The sequence below is a fragment of the Micropterus salmoides genome, unplaced genomic scaffold (assembly GCF_014851395.1).
Source record: "Micropterus salmoides isolate LMB-PRFRI ecotype aquatic unplaced genomic scaffold, ASM1485139v1 Ms_hic_scaffold_20, whole genome shotgun sequence".
NCBI lineage: Eukaryota > Metazoa > Chordata > Actinopteri > Centrarchiformes > Centrarchidae > Micropterus > Micropterus salmoides.
The window spans coordinates 18,259,982-18,277,527 of NW_024041151.1; the positions used below are offsets into that span (position 1 = coordinate 18,259,982).

A 17,546-nucleotide genomic window follows, 5' to 3' on the forward strand; every position below is an offset into this window, starting at 1 on the left:
AACCCAGGTCTACCACACCAAAGGCATGTGTCTTAACCACTGCACCATCACCTCATCTTGGGAGTGCAGTTGTTGCCATTTAAATTAGCTAACTAATATAAAATCTAGCTTATTGAAATCATCATTCACCTCAGGATCCAACTGCCGATGAAATCTTTCTCCATGCTGCACCTCTCCGATCTTTTCTCAGGTTGTCTTTGTAGTTAGGTCAAAAAACTCTTTAAACTTAAGGCCAATAAGCTCTGATCAATTTTCTTTATCATTTCCCAGGCATTCAGTCTACTATTTCAATCTCTCTTGTCAGCTATTATCAAAGTATGCAGGTGACAGGAAATAATAAATAATAATAGAAACTCTAAAACATTTTACTGTATACTGCCAGTTTTACTTAAAAAAAATATTTTATGACCCATTTCTGTGCAAAAGGGAACAAAGGGAAAAAATATGAAAAATGATTTAGTCTTGCTGTTATGCAATATAGCCAGATTCTTCTGTCTACTATTCTATAAGTTGTTGCTTATTACGGCTGTAGCTTTTAGACATGTCAGATCTATTTTACCAAAATCACTTTATCGTATTTACAGTGTTTAACATGGCTGCAAAGGAACAAGTCTCGCCGTGGTTTTTCTGTTGATCTGACTGAGTGAGCATCAGTTGTTCAGCACAGAGGGAAACTGCAGGGAGTTTGCCAGGGATAGGCAAATCCACGAGATGAAAACACACAGATAACAGTGGCTGTGAGACTCACACTCACACAAAACACATACTACTGAGAGAGGAAGTAGTCAAGTAGCCTGCTTATGTCACAGACAGAACTAGAGTATACATCCCCCCACATACAAACACACAGACGCACTCAATGCTTGTTCACACTCTTTGTTATCAACTACTTCTCGGTAGCTTTCTCTCTTGGACAGCAACAGAAACTCACACAGACACACTGAACAAACAGGCTCTCCACCACGTGATACACCATCCATTTAGACATAGCAGCGGCACCCAGGATTTTTGTCCTCAATATGGTGAGTACTATTTAACTAAAGGTCAACTAAAACTATTCAAAAATCATCTTCTAGATAACAGAATTACTCAGGAGTAACTTGGTAAGACTTAATGAAAGAGAGCTGCTATTTGAGGTCTTTTTTATGAGCATTTTACAAGACTTATGACTTGTTATGAATAGATATTATGAATATTACGTTGTAACAACACCCTCAAGTGTTATTCATTGTCGTCCACGACTTTGACTATGCCATTTGTTTGAACAAGTTACTGTATGATGATGAGAGGAAAAGTTGTTATATTTAAACTGTAAATTTACATTTAACAGAACTCAGACTACAAAGTCAACAGAACTCTGACTACAAAGTCACTTTAGCGATTTCTTTTAATTATCCTAATAGCCTACAGTGTTTAAGACCCATGAGATTATTGTTATTTAGTTTTATGTTTCATATTCAAGGCATTTTTGTCACATTTAATCATGTATTTTGTGCAAAAACAGGAGAAGTTTTTTTTTTTTGGTTTTGTGTCAACTAGATTAAGCAAGACAACTTTGGCCTCCACTTTTCATCACACTGGAAATAGTAATCATGGTTCCTCTTTGCTAACTGCATAGACAATAGCATTTGTATTTATATTTGCAGTAACAGGGAACCTAGCTCAACATCTCAGCGGCAAGAATTCATGGCCAACCTACTGTGGCAATGCTGTGGTTCTCACTTCTGCCCATGAATTTCCACACAATAAAAGCGACCCTGCACTAAAACAATGCATTGTACCAAAACGTACAGCCAGTTGCTAGGTACACTTAGCTGAAGCTAATGCAGTCTAACACAACAGTTCTGCAACAAATCTTTATGAAGGTAATGTCACATTTTAGTTTTAGAGAGGCACTGATTAAACTTGATAGTCATTTTGGTTGGCTGGACGGCAGTAGTTTGTGGTTCTGTTGAGTTGCATTATTCTGAGAGGTGTTTCCAGGATTTGACAGAATTTGTAGGTTTTTACAAAATTGCAACTGCACAAACATTTAGAGAAGCAGTAAATGCAACTGGTACAGAACATATTGGGTAATTTCTAGTTTACTGCGGTTGAGAAACAGAAGTGTGAGATAAGGGAACTTTCTTCTATTTCTTTACCCATTTTCATATTCAGCCACATGTCAGGCATAGAGTTAACACACTTCGTTATGCCACCCAAGGTTGGAGTATGGACCGGGCCAGCGCCCTGTGACGTTAGACTGCTGGGCACGACGTGTGGCCTAACACTTCCAAAAGAAGTTGAATGCCAGGGCCCTCTGTGCACGTCATAAGCTGATCACTAGGCACCTTGCTGACTAAAAGTGTGATCTCACACTTGTGCATGCTTGAAACAAGAGGCTTTCAGCAAGTACAGTGCTTCTGTACTACTGAGCCACTAGTTAGCACGCAATTATATATATATATATATATAAATCCCCCTCTCACCCCTTGCAGGGTGGTATGTGTCATCCTCAAGCTTGGGTCTGGCCTGGGAGTTACAGGACAGTTTGAATGGCGTCATATTATGGCAAGCCGTTTGTTATTTGACTTACCGTAACTAGCTATCCTTTTCTTTTAGCTAGTTGCCATTTTTGCCAGGTTGCATTTGTTCATGGGTTGTCTGTGTGAAAGGGGTATAAGATAAAGGTATATCTAGCTACAGTGGCTTGAATGAATGTTAAAGCTGCATGCCACTTTCATGGTGTGTGAATCAAAGCTACTAGCTAGCTAAATATTAGTGCTATCAAAACAACTATTTAAAGGGAATAAAAGTAATGGCTTCTTTTTTAAGTTGTTAGAATGTACATAGATTTGGAGGAAAATATGGTCCCAAGCTAAAAGTCCAAAAATTTACACGTATAATACTTCTGAAGCACAAATGCAGTAAATAATTATCAAAAGCTAAGCTCATGCTAAACAGAACTACTACTAACCGTTGCATTTACCCTGAAGACCAATGTAGCTCAGGTGCTATGCAACAACCATTGTAGTTTCATATAGCCACTAGCTAGAAACTAGCTTTTTAAGGCATATAAAAGCTCCAAAATTCATGAGTTGTTGTTGTTCTTGTGTATTTTATGTACAAGCACTGAAAATCTCCCTATTTCGGGGATTAAACCAAAATCCCATTTCAAAAACAGAGGCACCTCTTTGAAGTGCATCTCTTTGGAGTTCTGTTGATGTCAGATCAGGTGTCTGTTTATGTCAGATCAGGTTTCTAACAAAGGTAAATGCAACGGAAAGTACAAATGTATGAAGCCAAATGGGAAGTTAAACCACAGCATCCGCAGCATGTCAATTAGATCTGAACATGAACTTTCCCAACAAACCCATCTAATTTAAGTCTTTCATGTCTGAGGGTAAGAAGTGCCCAAATAAATAGCTTGAGATGTTGCAGGCACTTAATCTGCAGCCAGTGTTGAAAATAGGCAGCAATTACATTTCCTCTAAAACATATAAGCCAAAAACAATAAGCAGTCTACAAACAGACAGGGTCGGTACAAGACAAGAATCCAGAATCTCAATGTTCAACGTATCTGATTTAAGCCCAAGAAACCGTATGTGATATCAGGCTATACAAATAAGCTTGGCTTTTCCATCATTCACAAACATCATTCTGAGATCATTCTAGTAACAGTAACAAAGTGTTTTCTGTGTTTTTACTGGCAACTGCATGGTTTGGTTTAAGTGTTAATGTGTGAAACATAAACTAGATCTGACACTGACTGTAGTTTAACTTCCCATTTAGCTTACAGTACATTTGTACTTTCCGTTCAACAGTTTTCCCTCGCTTGTACTGTTCTGCTGATAAAGGAATAGCAGTGGCTGTTCAAGTTCTTATCTCAACTTCCTGGTATGGTGTCTGTGACTCCAGTCAAACCAGCCTCATTAAAATAGGTGTGGCTGCTACTTGGTCAGCCTATTGTGACACTGTGTGAAACACCAAACCTGATATTTTGGACACATTTTGAATATAACTTGTAGCTAGTGATTCAGCTACCCCAACATAATCAATCAAACTGCAATATGCTATAAACCATTCCTTGCTAAGGCTCATTCTATCTTTATTTACCTATACTGGAGAATGTGCACAAAGTATATAATTAACTAATGTGCCTATAATAAAGATAAACCATCAAGTCAATACAACCTGTGGTCCGGGAAGTAATTGCTCAGTAGTCACTCCTGACTTTAGCTATTTTACAGATGTTAAATAAACATTTTGCTTTTAAGTGTCTTTTAATTTTTATCTGTCTACTTACGAGAATGTTCTCTTTTCAAATGCTTCATATTGCTTGTCATTTGTACATTTAAATTTCATGTAAGGAATACATGTATTTGGTTGTCATCTCTATAGGCTACATTACCCAAAAAAATTATTCCCTTATAATAGAAAATAGCTTTTTATTTGATAAATGAATGGGACTTTTGGTTGCTAATGTTGCACTGATTACTTTTAAGAGCTCATTAAGTGAAACCCATTAATTTCTGTTATGTTATGGGGAGCTCCTAGCTTAGCATCTAAAATGAAGTTAGAGGTTCCAGATTAATTACACATTCACATAATTTGTCTAGAACTTCTGACTTCACATTCACTTTCCAAGGGGCGTTATCAACATGCACAGACCAAAATGCCTGCGAACAATCACAAAAATAAAATGTAGAGCTGAGCAACCCATGCAAGCTGGGGGGAAAAATGGTGGCCTGGTCATAAACTTTCTCAAATTACAGCTAAACAGTACACTAAAAAGGGTTTCTGTTTGAGACAGGAAATAGACAATGCACTGAATGCAGTAACAGAATCTTGATTCATATTTAATCAGTACTGCCTCGTTTGACAGTTTGATCTGAGTTTTATGAGCCGGGTGCGATGCACTGGACACACATGGAGATTAGACACAGATGCAGACCTGATGTTCCAAACCTATAACCAATCAGAACAGCCAAAAGTGTGACTTTTTAAATCTCGACCAGTGAAGCTCCCGTGTCAAACCCTCCCCATATTAGATAAACGGTTGTAATTGGCCCAACCAGATCCACTTCGGGAAGAAGAAGTGGATCATCTGTCTGAATTGCATTCTGACCAGATCAAATGAAACATGACCTCGGCAGATTTCCACACTAGAGAGCTCCTGTTTTATGCAGTCTCGAAATGTTGAGAGTTTTACTTTCCTGTTAAAAACCAAAGATAACAATGAGATAAACAGATATATGATAGATGCTAATTTGGTACAAACACCAGACCAGGATGGTTCAAACATTTTACAGTTAATAAAAAGTGATGGCCTGGAAACTAGTTTTAAGTACTGGATTAATTCAATTTCTTTTGCTTAAGGACATTTCAACATGATTGAACCACGAACCCTTTCATTAATGTAAGCTGTGTGTGATGCCTAGATTTGACACGGTTTGTACTGTACTGTATATATCAGTGGTTTGTGAGTGGCCTCAAGAAAAGAGAGAAAGTGATCTTTCAGTTCAGTATCTATTTTTCTTTTGTCTCGTTCAGAAGTTATTTATGTTTGTATGCATGGACTGCACACCCTAATTTTATTTTCTGGTTTTCTGGTTTTGTATTTTGGTTTTTAATTCTCCTTGATCCTCTTCCATTAATTCCAGCAAAACAAATCTGATGTAAAGGCCATCATGGCTCGCTTCCAAGCGAGTGGGGCCAGCACTGACGAAACTTCTTCCGCACCGGCTGGACGTCCCAAACAACCCCTGCACCCCACCATCTCCGCCGGCCCGATCGTACAGACCAAGAAACCTGTCTTGGAGAGCCTCTCAGGCAGTGCAATAAATGCTCCTTCTAAACCCACTTTCCTGAAAAGTACAGTATCAACAAAAAGTGACACAGAGGCACATGAACTAAACAAAACTAAAGCCCTGGCTAGCAGGTTTGCAAACACCCAGGATGACACCAACACCAACAGCAAACCTTTCCTTGCTAATAAACAGCAGATACCCTTGAAGCCACCTATTTCCCCGGCTCCTGATGCTAAAAGCCCAGTACAGAAGCTCCCTTTCAACAAGCCCTCCCTCAGCTCCCCTCTGTCCGACTCCAAAACTGTAATTCCTAAACCCCCTCCAGTACTTAGCTCTAAGCCCAGCTGGGTGAAAGAAGACAGTGGCGGGGGCCTAAACAGCTCCACACCTCCCAAAATGCCTCCTGTACAACAGAAACCAAGCAGCAGCATTATAAAATTACGTCAGCAAAATGAAGAGATGGCAGGAGCTAACACGGACAGTACAAGCAAACCTTTACCTCCGGCAAACTCCACTTTTAAGTCCCCCTCCAACTTCAGAACTGCTCAGAACATCTTCAACAAGGAGAAGGACACAACTGAGCAGTCAGATAGTGGCGTTAACGCTGTCGAAGCCAGCAAGCCTTCCTTTGCTGCTACTAACTCCACCATTCCTCCCAAACCTCCAGCCAATAAAAAACCTAGCTTAAAGAAGCCGCCAAAGCCTTCTCCTCAGACCAGTAGCGTTAACGGTGACGCCACTTCAGGCCCCAAGCGTAACCCCCTCCCCAACAGTTTAGCTTTGGGTCCTGCTCCTGCCAAGCCCAACCGACCCCCCAAAGTCAACCTGGAGAACTTTAAAAAACGTGCAGAGGCCTCTGATGATGGTAAGTTGGACTTGCATTAATAGCTTTGTTTGTTTAATTGTGACACTATAGACATGTGAACAAAACAACTAATTCTGAGGAGATACTATATCAGCATTTAAACAAACAAAATCACTCATCAGAGAGTCAAAGTTGCTCGTCTTGGAAGCTGTGGTCACAGGCACTACCAAAATAATAACTTAACACTCAGTGTCTCAAAATGCGTGATCACACTTTTAGAGCCCCAGATACAATCAAGTAAGCATTCTTAATTTAGATTCAACAGAAAGTATCCAGTTATGCTTTTGCAAGAGCTTAGTGAAAGGTGGCTCCTTTGCTCATTTATTTTCCTAATTTCACCCACTGTTCACACATTCGTTTTGGTGGGTTCCTATATTGGTATTGACTGATTGGTTCTGGTGAACAGTCGCAAAAGTATAAAGCTCAAACCAAAACAACTGCTTCATGGATTGGTAAATGTTTGGGCCTTGAAACTGAACATATCTGAATGTAAAGAATTAACTAATGTCCAAACTGCAGCAGTCACGTTACTACTGGAATGAACTGGACAACATTTGAAGTTAGTAAGAATAAATCTTCTGGCAGTGATGGTGTCGATAAGTAATTTGTGATTACTAGGTGCCAGTGAGGACACACAGCTTTGTTTTGGGGAATTCAGGGGATTTAACAACATGCAAAGGCTGATTCCGATTCTTATGATCAGATTGTGATCTGTTTTAAGTCAATATTCATACACTTGACTGTTTTAGCCCAGAGCTATAAAGGGACTTACTATTATATATATATATATATATATATATATATATATATATAAATAAATATTACAGTTGGTTCCTAATAAAAATGTCTCAGGGGGTGGGGTTGCTCTGCACAGGGAAGTATGGACATATGACCTCATAATCAATCCTGCTGTGATCTTTTGGTAATGTCATCTCAGGTCTGTGCTGCAAAAAACATACTGACCTGAATGAATAAAGCATAACTAAATCACCAACTAATTAAAAACATAAGCTTTCCCAAAAGGAATGAAAATTGTTTTCAAGAAAAAAAGAAAGCAATGTGTTGAAGGTAGGGATACTTCAACTATATCTAGCTGCATTTGCATAATTTGTTTTCTGTTTAGTATGATATGTTATTGCTCTCCTGCTCTCAACCATTAAGCAACAAATACAGTAAAGAAAACAATGGAAAAGATGTTTGCATAATTTCTTTCCATATAAACAAGCAACACTATTTGAGATTGCCAACGCTCTCTCTAAGATAAATGGCAGAGGGAGGCAAACAGTTTGCAGGTCTCATGACAGAAGGAGTTCCTCTTATTTTGTGCATTTCCTCTCTGTCACTAGCAGCACTACTTTGGACAGGCTATGTGAAGACATTTCAGAAGTGTGAAAAAGACTTCCTTCACCAGTTAGTGTGGTTTCAGTGACATTAGCAATGTGTAGCGTGCAGTTGTTGAGTTCACTTTATTAGCTGACCAACGCAAACAACTTCTGTTTGTGCATGACAGCAATAAAAGTCCTTTTGTTTTTACCCTTCAAGATATGTTTAAACAGCAGCTAATTTGGAATTAGTGAAAGTTAGACAGAAGCTGCTGTGCAGTTATTCAGAGCTCCAGACAAGAGACCAAAGTCACAGAAATGCACTTGGTTCCTCTATTTCCCTTAGCCAAGTTCCCTGTCAAGTTTCTCCTTTCTCCTTCCCCCTCGCTCTCTGCTCTGACAGCTGAGTTGGTTTCAGCACATGGGGAAATGAAGTTCCAGCACACAGGGAGAGTTTCGAGTGATTGGTGAAAAATGAATGGGCAAATACTGGAAGACCAAAAAAAGTTTGAGTTACACTGGCACATATTCTATTCCAGTAGTAGTTACTTTGCAGATTGCATTTTTACATGCAAAACCTGTGATGAGCAGATAAAATATTAAGTATTAGAATTCAATTATTCAGCAGTATACAGTATAAAGTAGTTAAAACAGTAAAACAGTAAAAGCTGCATACACAATAATGCGTCACCAATCATAATCATAATAATATACTGTAAGATATACCACTGACTTTGTAAGTAAGAGTTGAAATATCTACTCTTTTTTAACACTATGTGTTTTGTTATAGCTCCTAGCACCTTTAAGAAACCCATCATCCCAACTCCTCCGGCCTCTCACCCGACTCAACCCCCTCAGACAGCACTTCCCAGTCTGCCCCCACGACACCCTGGAACCATGTAAGTCACACGCTGATGCACACACAAACACACCTACCAAAGATATATACTGTATGTTTTGTAGGTAAAGCTCCTCCTGTTAACCAAAGGTAAATCCTGACTTTTCAGGATCCAGGAAGATGAAGTATATGATGATGTTGATGAATTCAACAGCTCTCCTCCACCTCTACCTCCATCTACAGGTTCAGTAACTGTCACTATTTGATCAAATTTAGTGACTTCCATGTTGCAAGCCATTTGTTTTTTTAGCAACTAAAGGAAGACAAGTGCATGCAAGTACATTAGTATATTGCTATTTCTTAGCAGTGTAGTCTGTCTTGTGGTTAGCAACTTTTACCTGCTTCAAGACAGTTATTTTAGTGACTGCAGTTTCCATCAATGGTTGTCTTGACAGTTTAGTTCTCATTCTATGAATCTTACCACATAAATAATCAAGAGATAAAATGTTTGAGCAACTCTGTGACAGTTACAAAAATACTAAAAATAGATAGAACTTAAGTATGAGTCAGTTCATGATGATTGTTGCTATTCCCAAAAAAACAAAACCACAAAAAAATTCTCATTTAACGTTGATTCATTGTTTCTCTTTAGCTCACCCGAGTCAGAGGGCAAAGGTGAGACATGCTGAATTACTTTCACTCATATAAATACGTATTTACATGTGCAGATGCTGACACATAGACCTACACAGACTCAGATAAGAACATGCATGTGTGCTCATGAATCTAGAGGTGTTACGTGTATGAACGTATCCTTCCACACAAATTTTCAATATGAATTGACTATACTGAATCATCATTGTCGCTGAATGAGTTGCTATTTTTTGTTGCTGTTTTTATTCATTCTGCTTTACTCTGGCCCAGGAGGAAAATGATGGTGATGATGATGATGGAGAGATGTATGAGGACCTTGATGAACGATGGTGAGAATTGTTCTTTGTTAAACCTTTTTTTAAACTTCACTGATTCTGACCTCTGTCTTTGAATCAGGTTCACAGTCCACATTATTTGTGTATGGACAGATTAGTGAAGTGAAAAGATTTAAGATGTGTTTAAGTTTTATTTTTTACACATGTTTAACAATGTATGTGATTTCACTTAACTATGTTCATCTGTGTTCATGTCTTCTTTACTAACACTACTCTCTGGTGGTTATTTTGCAACGCTACAAGAAGTCATTCAATCCCACTCAGATGTACTTTCAATTGAAAACAGAGAAGAAAATAAGTGTTCTCTTTTGTATGGCTTTGTCTGTTCAGGGAGTTTATAGACAGCAGCAGAAAGGAGTCATAAAACCCTGAAATGAGTTAGCATTTTTGCACTTCCTCATCTAGAAGTGTATGTATTTTTGGACTGGTTTTTTTGGCTAGATGCCTGAGATAAGGTTTGTGATTAACACAAGCTCAAGAGATTTTCATGTTTTGTTCTACAAGATAAAATATGTCATTAAATACTACTTGAACTTTGAAGCTTTTACGTTTCTTTAAAAAGCCGGTTGCTACCAAGTGGCTAAATGGGACTACAGAGGTTGTCGGCGACATTAAACGTCCTCACACGAAAAAGAAATTAGAAGTTGCAAACTTTTTATATAAAGTCTAGGGTTGCAAAGAAGCAAGAAGAAGCAAAATCAAATTAGAATTTGGAAGCTTAATGGTGGTGATACTGGAGTCATGAACTGTGGTGTAGTTTGTCACCACCCTAATGTTAGTTTTTTTTTTTTTTTACTTCTGGCGACTGTATTTACACTTCAAAAAATCATAAAAGTGATTGCATTTATGAAGATAATCTTGCTGAATGAAACATGTATCATATAAGTATGTTCCACAGAACTTATTTTCTGCAATAGGCTAATCCAAAATCAAATGGGGAAATCCCATTGGCTTTTGTTGAAGGAACCGGGGCAAATCTAACTTTTGGATTGGGTTACAAATATACGTCATCAATGCAGCACTCTATAAGGGGTGAGCTTTTTAGTGGATGTATGGCATGAAGGGGTGATTAGGTGCATTTCCTCAGGAGTTTATCTACGTGAAACTTTTTTATTATAATTTGCGTTTTCTATGATTGTGTATTAGAAAACGCTGTCTAGTGATGCAAAATTAGCTTAGGCTAACATACTATCATACTGTACATTATAACTAACTCTTTGGTACTCTCTGTCTTACTCTCAAAAGGGAAGCAGCTGAGCAAAAACAAGATAAGACAAAAGAGAAATCCGAGAAGGAGGAGAAAAAACGACTAGAGGCTGAAAAGAAAGAGCAGAAGGAACGTGAGAAGAAGGAGCAAGATGCCAGAAAGAAATTCAAAGTGAGTAAAGAAACTGGAACTCTCAGCTAAACCTGACTTGGCAGCTGAAAGAAATAGTTTGACATTTTGGAAATGTATTATTTGCTTTCTTGCCGAGAGTTAAGATGAGAAGATTGATACCACTCTCATGTCTGTATGCTAAAATATGAAGCTTGAGCCAGGAGACAATTAGCTTAGCTTAGCATAAAGACTGGAAGCAGGGGGAAACTGCTTACCTGGCTCTGTCCAAAGGTAACACAATATACCTACTGACACTTCTAAAGTCCATTAATTTACATAGTACCTCATTTGTTTAATCCGTACACAAACAGAAATGTAAAGATGACATGTTTTGGTTTTACCGGATGGTAACAAGCTTCATATTTGACAGACATGAGACTGGTATCAATCTTCTCATCTAACTCTCACCAAGAAAGTGAATTTCTCATAATAACAAACTCTCCTTTGAATATTTACTACACTTTCCTATTTTCAGAGACCTGGTATATCCATTAAGCACAGTACATGTGCACACACAAACACACAAAGTGCCCCACCATATGAATACACTCTTGTTTTTAGTTATATCTATGTCCTTTGTGGCTCTACAAAAAGTGACAAATATCTTGTTCTGTTATAATCATGTCATAAAGTAATAATAAGTAATAATCTTTTGGGGGGGGTGGTTGTGTGTGCGTTTGCATATATGTTTGTGCGTGGCTATGTGTGTTAGTTGGTTGGCCCCCTGGAGGTCATCCACCAAGGAAAGGCTCGTTTGGATTGCCGAGGCAGTAAAACCGACCTTGCTCTGAAGCAGGGAGAGGGTCTGGACATCATTCGTGTCCAGGGCAACCCAGAGGGAAAATGGTTGGGACGGTCGCAGGATGGGTCCAGTAAGTAAACATATCGATGCCTCATTAGTCTCATTTTCTTCGTTTATCTTTGCCTTTGCTTGTCATCGTTCACCTGTCTTCTTTTTTTGCCATAATATACATCCCGTCCATCTGTAAATACAGGATAAGACTTTTAATTACATCTCTCAACCTTGTTTTCCACCTATTCTCATTTCTAATTTTTGTTGTCTAAATTTGAGCTACAAACATGCCATAAATTATGCCCAGAATCCTAATTAATCCCAATAAATTAAATTAATATTTTACTTTGTTTTTAACAGTTGGTTATGTGAAGACCACTTCAGTGGAAATTGACTTTGACACTCTGAAGAATCGTAAAGCTCAGCCGGCATACGACCCTGAAGTGTATGATGATATTGACGTGGCCTCTCCTGATAACAGGTACCAGGAACTTCAAATTATATATTCTAGCTCCACTTGTGTTTTTTGCACTTTGTAAGAATAGAGACTAGTGAAAGGCTAGGAGCCACTGGTGTCAGAAATATTTTGTTAACATTATAAACCGTCAATAAGAAAAAAATCAACATTACGCAACACACTCACACCGACATTAGTTGTAAAAATATCACCTTTGTTTTTGAGAAATCCCATCTTTTCAGTCTGTTTGGTATACTGAATGGCATTACTACATAACCGTGAATATGAGTTCTGGAGTATTCAGAAAGCTTTGTATTTGCAATTTAGGACACTGCAATGTGGTAGGGTGTTTGTTCTAGGTGTGATCCAAAATCTTAAATGAATAGTTTGTCATTTTGGGAAATATGTTTTTGCATTCTTGGCCATGATTCACTTTCATGCCCCACCAAGTGGAAATGCTCAAATAGCGATTCATGCAACACAAAATTAAAGAAATAGGTGGTTTACATTTGGACCCTGTTTCCTCTTCTTTCGTTTTTTCTCTACAGTGGGATCAAAGGACCAGGAGGTATGCTTAAAATCTTGCAAAACCCAATACATTTCATTATATTCAGTTTCAATGTTGGGATTCAGATATTGTCAAGCAATCAATTAAATTATGTATTTACTTTTGTCCTGTAGTTGTCTTACCCCCACTACCAGGAGATGGAGGAGAGATATATGATGATGTTATTGATCCAAACCTTGAAGTCAGGTGGGGACTGATTTATTTGTTTACAAGAAAAGGGTAAATGGAGAATGAGTGTTTCAGTACAACATGCTTGAACTCTTTTACAAATATTGAATGCAAATGCTAAATGGAGATGGATACACAGGAAAGATTCAAAAATGAAACAGAAAAGAAATGCAGGTCTTTTCATCATTGGTTGGCTCTCTAGTCCCCTGGACCTGAGGTCTTCTCCTATGAAACCTCGTGCCTTCCTATGGATGTTTGACCGGAACAGACGTCATGTCAGCACTAAAGAGTAAAATACACTCAGTAGTAAGACTGATCACTGATCTACTGTACACCATTGTCAATCCCTAATCCTGCCGCCGTCACTCCCCTTTTAATGAAAGTCCTTCTCAGATGAAGTTGCCTTTGAATGTTGATTTCCTCCCCAGATCAGATAAACCACCTTCCCCTCTTACTGAAGGATGTCAACTTGCAAATTGAAATTCAAGTGTTGTGATTACAATCAGTGAGGTTGATTATCTGTGATTTTACTAATCTTCTCGAGTCATTTGCATGTCTGAAATTGATGTGTGGCTGTTGTCTTAATCCGAAAATCAAGGCACCATCTGCTAACACCGTTACAAGCATGTTCTAACAAGTATACTATCCTACTCCGTAGCTGATGTTTTCTTGTCAAATCAGCCACCACCCTTCTCTTAATTAAAATATTGTGTTGTAATTCATGAATACGATTATTAATGTATGTAACATTTTAATAATTGTTCTTCTGTTGTGCCAGAGTGCCTCCACCCAGCCAGTTTACTACAGATGCAAATTCAGGTATAACACCATAATCCTTCTATGTTTTAAATGGATATTTAATGAAAAGAGATATGTGGCAGAGCCTTTTATAAAGGTACACCTCCCCTTATGCAACTGGCCTTTGGTCATTTATTTACCCAAAACACAAGTTATTGGTCCTTGATTGTCATTATTAAAGTAAGACTATGTAACTTTTGATAGAAGGTATAAACACATTATTCCTCTTACAAATAAAAAGCTGATTCATAAGCCAGTGGTTCTTAACCTGGGGGCGACCTGTTCCCAGGGGGTTCGCCAGAATGCTACTATAAACACAAAAATAGCTAGAAAGAAAATAACTTAAAAATAACTAGACGGACTACAGTTGTGAATGGTATCACTTTGGCTGGACACTGTAAATATTTTGCGCTGTTTAATCCAGTAGGTGGCGGTAATGCCAACTACTATAAAACGACAAAGAAGAATCAGGCCCCGATCAGACAGAAAGCGCTTTGCAGGTTCGAAAACGCGAGGCGCACAGCACTGCTTTTTTTGGTTGAATTTAGAAAAGAGCAAAGCGCTGCGGTTTTTAATGTTGATAGGCAACCACCGAATCAGCTGTCCTGTCAGTCTAATGAAAGAATAGGCTATAGCGCCAGCGATGTGTAATCTTTGGTTTGCCCTAATAACTGGCAGTCCGATATTAGCAGAAACTTGACAAACGGAAAGCGCCTGCTCTGGCACTGTTTGAGTGTGTGAGGTGGAGCCTACAAACGCAGGAGACAGGGAAAGGAAGACCTGTGTGGGCACATGAGACCCTCAGAATGGGGAGACACCGCTGGTAGTAGCCTACGAGCTGGTCCAGGAGCCTCGTTGATGGTCGGTTTAAGGCTTATTTTAGGATGAGTCGGCGACGCGCAAAATATTTTCAACTTCCAAAAAGGGTACGGACTGCCAGAAAGGTTAAGAACCCCTGTCATAAGCAATAGAACACGCCAATTCTCTTCTCAATTCAATACACATAGGGGTTTTTTTTCTGCTACAGCTTTACTTGGGCTGGTATGACCAGTACCTCACAGTGGCTAATGTTAAATAATTTGAGCAAACTTAAGATAGAAATTGTCTTTGAAATTTCCATTACTGAGTCACTTTGCTGACTTTATGACTGTTCTCTACTTGTGTTTCTGTTATGTTACATTTTGGCTTTTACCATTATACTGCCATCGTAACTTGGTGTTAGCAAAAGTTACATATTCGCACTTTAAATAACACTCCCTCAACATCACTAACAGGAAATGTTTGTACTGGTGGTTTATATTCATTTATGATTTGGAATCCTTTTATGTCAGCTTTCATGATTCACTAGCCAAAATGCAAATTACTTGACACCTCCTCTTTATATATTTTATAGTTTATGATTGATTTTATTTGTAGTCTGTCTGAAACCTGCCAAATCTGAATGCATGTTAATGTGAGGCGTCTACATTTGAAAAAAAAAAAAAAATTCACACCACTGACTTCTTCCATGTGTTATTGCAGATCAGCCAGGGGCAGATGAGGAAATATACGATGATGTTGACTCTCAAAATTTGCCTCCCCTTCCTCCCCTAAGCAGGTACAATTACAATTCAATCCCTAAACAAACATTTAGATCAATGATTTCAAGTGTATTTTCACAACTCAGAAGATATATTTCGGTTGACATAAAATAATTAGTAACAAAAGAATCAATTAATATTTTACTCACATTTTTTTTTTGTTTGCTCTCCAGCCTTCCACTTAAAGGCAAAAGCAAGACTGAAGAGATGGACCCAAAGAAACAGAAAAAGTTTGAGAAAGAGGAGAAGGAATTCAGGAAAAAGTTTAAAGTTTGTCTCTCTATTATGTATTTGTGTATCAATCCACCCCTCTTACAGTTGATTCCGCATGATCCCACATGTTGAAAAAAGTGAAATAGCTCTGCAGTGCAAGAAACATATTGCTCGTTAATTTAAATGTATTAATACTTTAACAACAAATAAACCTGTCAAGATAAAGTTAGACTTGAGTTCTTAAAATTACTTTTGCAATGCGCTATTAAGGATGTAAAATTCTAATCTATACATTGTCATCAAATTCAATATTGACAATTCTACATCTCTTTCAGTATGACGGGGCGATACAGGTGCTGTACCAGGTGACCATCATCCCAACACTTAATAATAAGAAGTGGGCTGTAAAAGAGCTTCCGGTCAAAGCAGGTGAAAAACTGGACGTCATTGTTAAAGCCGTGGATAACAAATTGATCTGTCGGAACGAGGATGGCAAGTGTGAGTATCTGCTGCTTGTTATTAGGGAAACAAATCAATACATGTGCTACTTTTTCATCATGTGCACCACAAAATTGGACCGTCCAAATCTAAAATATGCCATTTGTTTTTTACAGTTGGTTATGTTTCAACCAACCACATTGATATGGAGTAAGTACCACAAACATTAACAGATCCGTACATACACATACTAAGAAAGAGAGACTTAACAACATGCTTTCTGTACTGACCTTTTCGTTTCCTTTTACAGCGACGGTGAAATCTACGATGATATCGGAGACGGTATGTTTTTCAGTTTATCTTTCAGCATTTCATGTGAATATATCATTTGTAGATATCTCTGTCGAATCTGAATCACCATTAATAATCTTTTTAACGAGTATTATATTTTCTTTTCAGATTGCATCTATGACAACGATTAAAAAAAACATCCTGATCTGGGTTCAATGTTTTACACTGATATTGTTCATGTTATTTATTATGTGTACTGATGATATACATTAGGAGCTGCTTTTGGTTAGCCTGATAATCAGACTGAATTGTCATTTCATTTTCATTTAATTTTTTATCAATCAATATTTGAATCACTGAATAAATTGGACATGGACAATGGTTCAGATACCTGGAACAAGGCTAGCTTTAATTACTTTAGAACAGCATTATTCTTCTGTTTTTGCTTGTGTTTCTTCAAAAAAACAAACAAACAAATTATTTAATGTGGCTATAACGCCTCAGCAAAGTGGGAAACATTTGTTGGAACAACAGTATTTGCATATTTCATATTGCAGTTTTCTTCAATATTTCCTCTTTTTGACTGCTTTCAGAAACTCCAAAGCATCAATTTACCTGTATTTCTTTATTTTTTCTCTACTGTTTAGATTAGCTACATGTTTAAATAAAGTTGTAAACATTACTTGCAATTTTATTTAATGTCCAAGATACTGTATGTATATTCCATTTCTATCTGCAAGACCAGCTGAAATGTTATCAGATTACTCTGGTGTCTTTGTCTTAAGTTTCAACTTGAAGACTAAACTATTGTATTAGTGGCAAAGTGCCTCCTGTACATATATAATACAAATTACATTTTGGGGGGGAAAGTGTTATTTTTCTCTACACCCCTTAGTTTGGTCTGTTGTGGCATGTCTGCTATAGAGACAGTGCTCATTTCCCAGTGGTATATCTGACTATTAAATGATATTGTGCATGTTATTGTGCACTGTTGTATGATGCTTGTATACTTGAGTGACATGTGTGCAGGTGTATGATGTGTGCATGGCTAAATGGACA

General features: G+C 37.9%; 1 protein-coding gene across 3 annotated transcripts; it reads left to right on the plus strand.

Moving 5' to 3' along the window:
- The first annotated feature begins 823 nt into the window (after positions 1–823).
- On the plus strand, positions 824–17,483 carry fybb (FYN binding protein b). Of its 3 annotated transcripts, XM_038733625.1 has the most exons (19): positions 826–1,022; positions 5,643–6,654; positions 8,767–8,875; positions 8,984–9,057; positions 9,467–9,489; positions 9,739–9,797; positions 11,049–11,181; positions 11,894–12,053; positions 12,335–12,455; positions 12,980–12,999; positions 13,113–13,185; positions 13,370–13,456; positions 13,946–13,986; positions 15,487–15,562; positions 15,719–15,815; positions 16,094–16,256; positions 16,373–16,406; positions 16,507–16,538; positions 16,656–17,483. In XM_038733625.1, exons 1-19 carry the CDS (start codon positions 1,020–1,022, stop codon positions 16,676–16,678), a joined length of 2,340 nt encoding a protein of 779 aa, XP_038589553.1. In that variant the 5' UTR covers positions 826–1,019; the 3' UTR covers positions 16,679–17,483. The 3 variants fall into 3 exon arrangements, 2 of the variants coding, with proteins under 2 accessions (XP_038589553.1, XP_038589554.1); XM_038733626.1 differs by lacking the exon at positions 13,370–13,456 and having other exon boundaries at positions 827–1,022; XR_005446766.1 differs by lacking the exons at positions 15,719–15,815; positions 16,094–16,256; positions 16,373–16,406; positions 16,507–16,538; positions 16,656–17,483 and having other exon boundaries at positions 824–1,022; positions 13,370–13,473.
- The last annotated feature ends 63 nt before the right edge of the window (positions 17,484–17,546 follow it).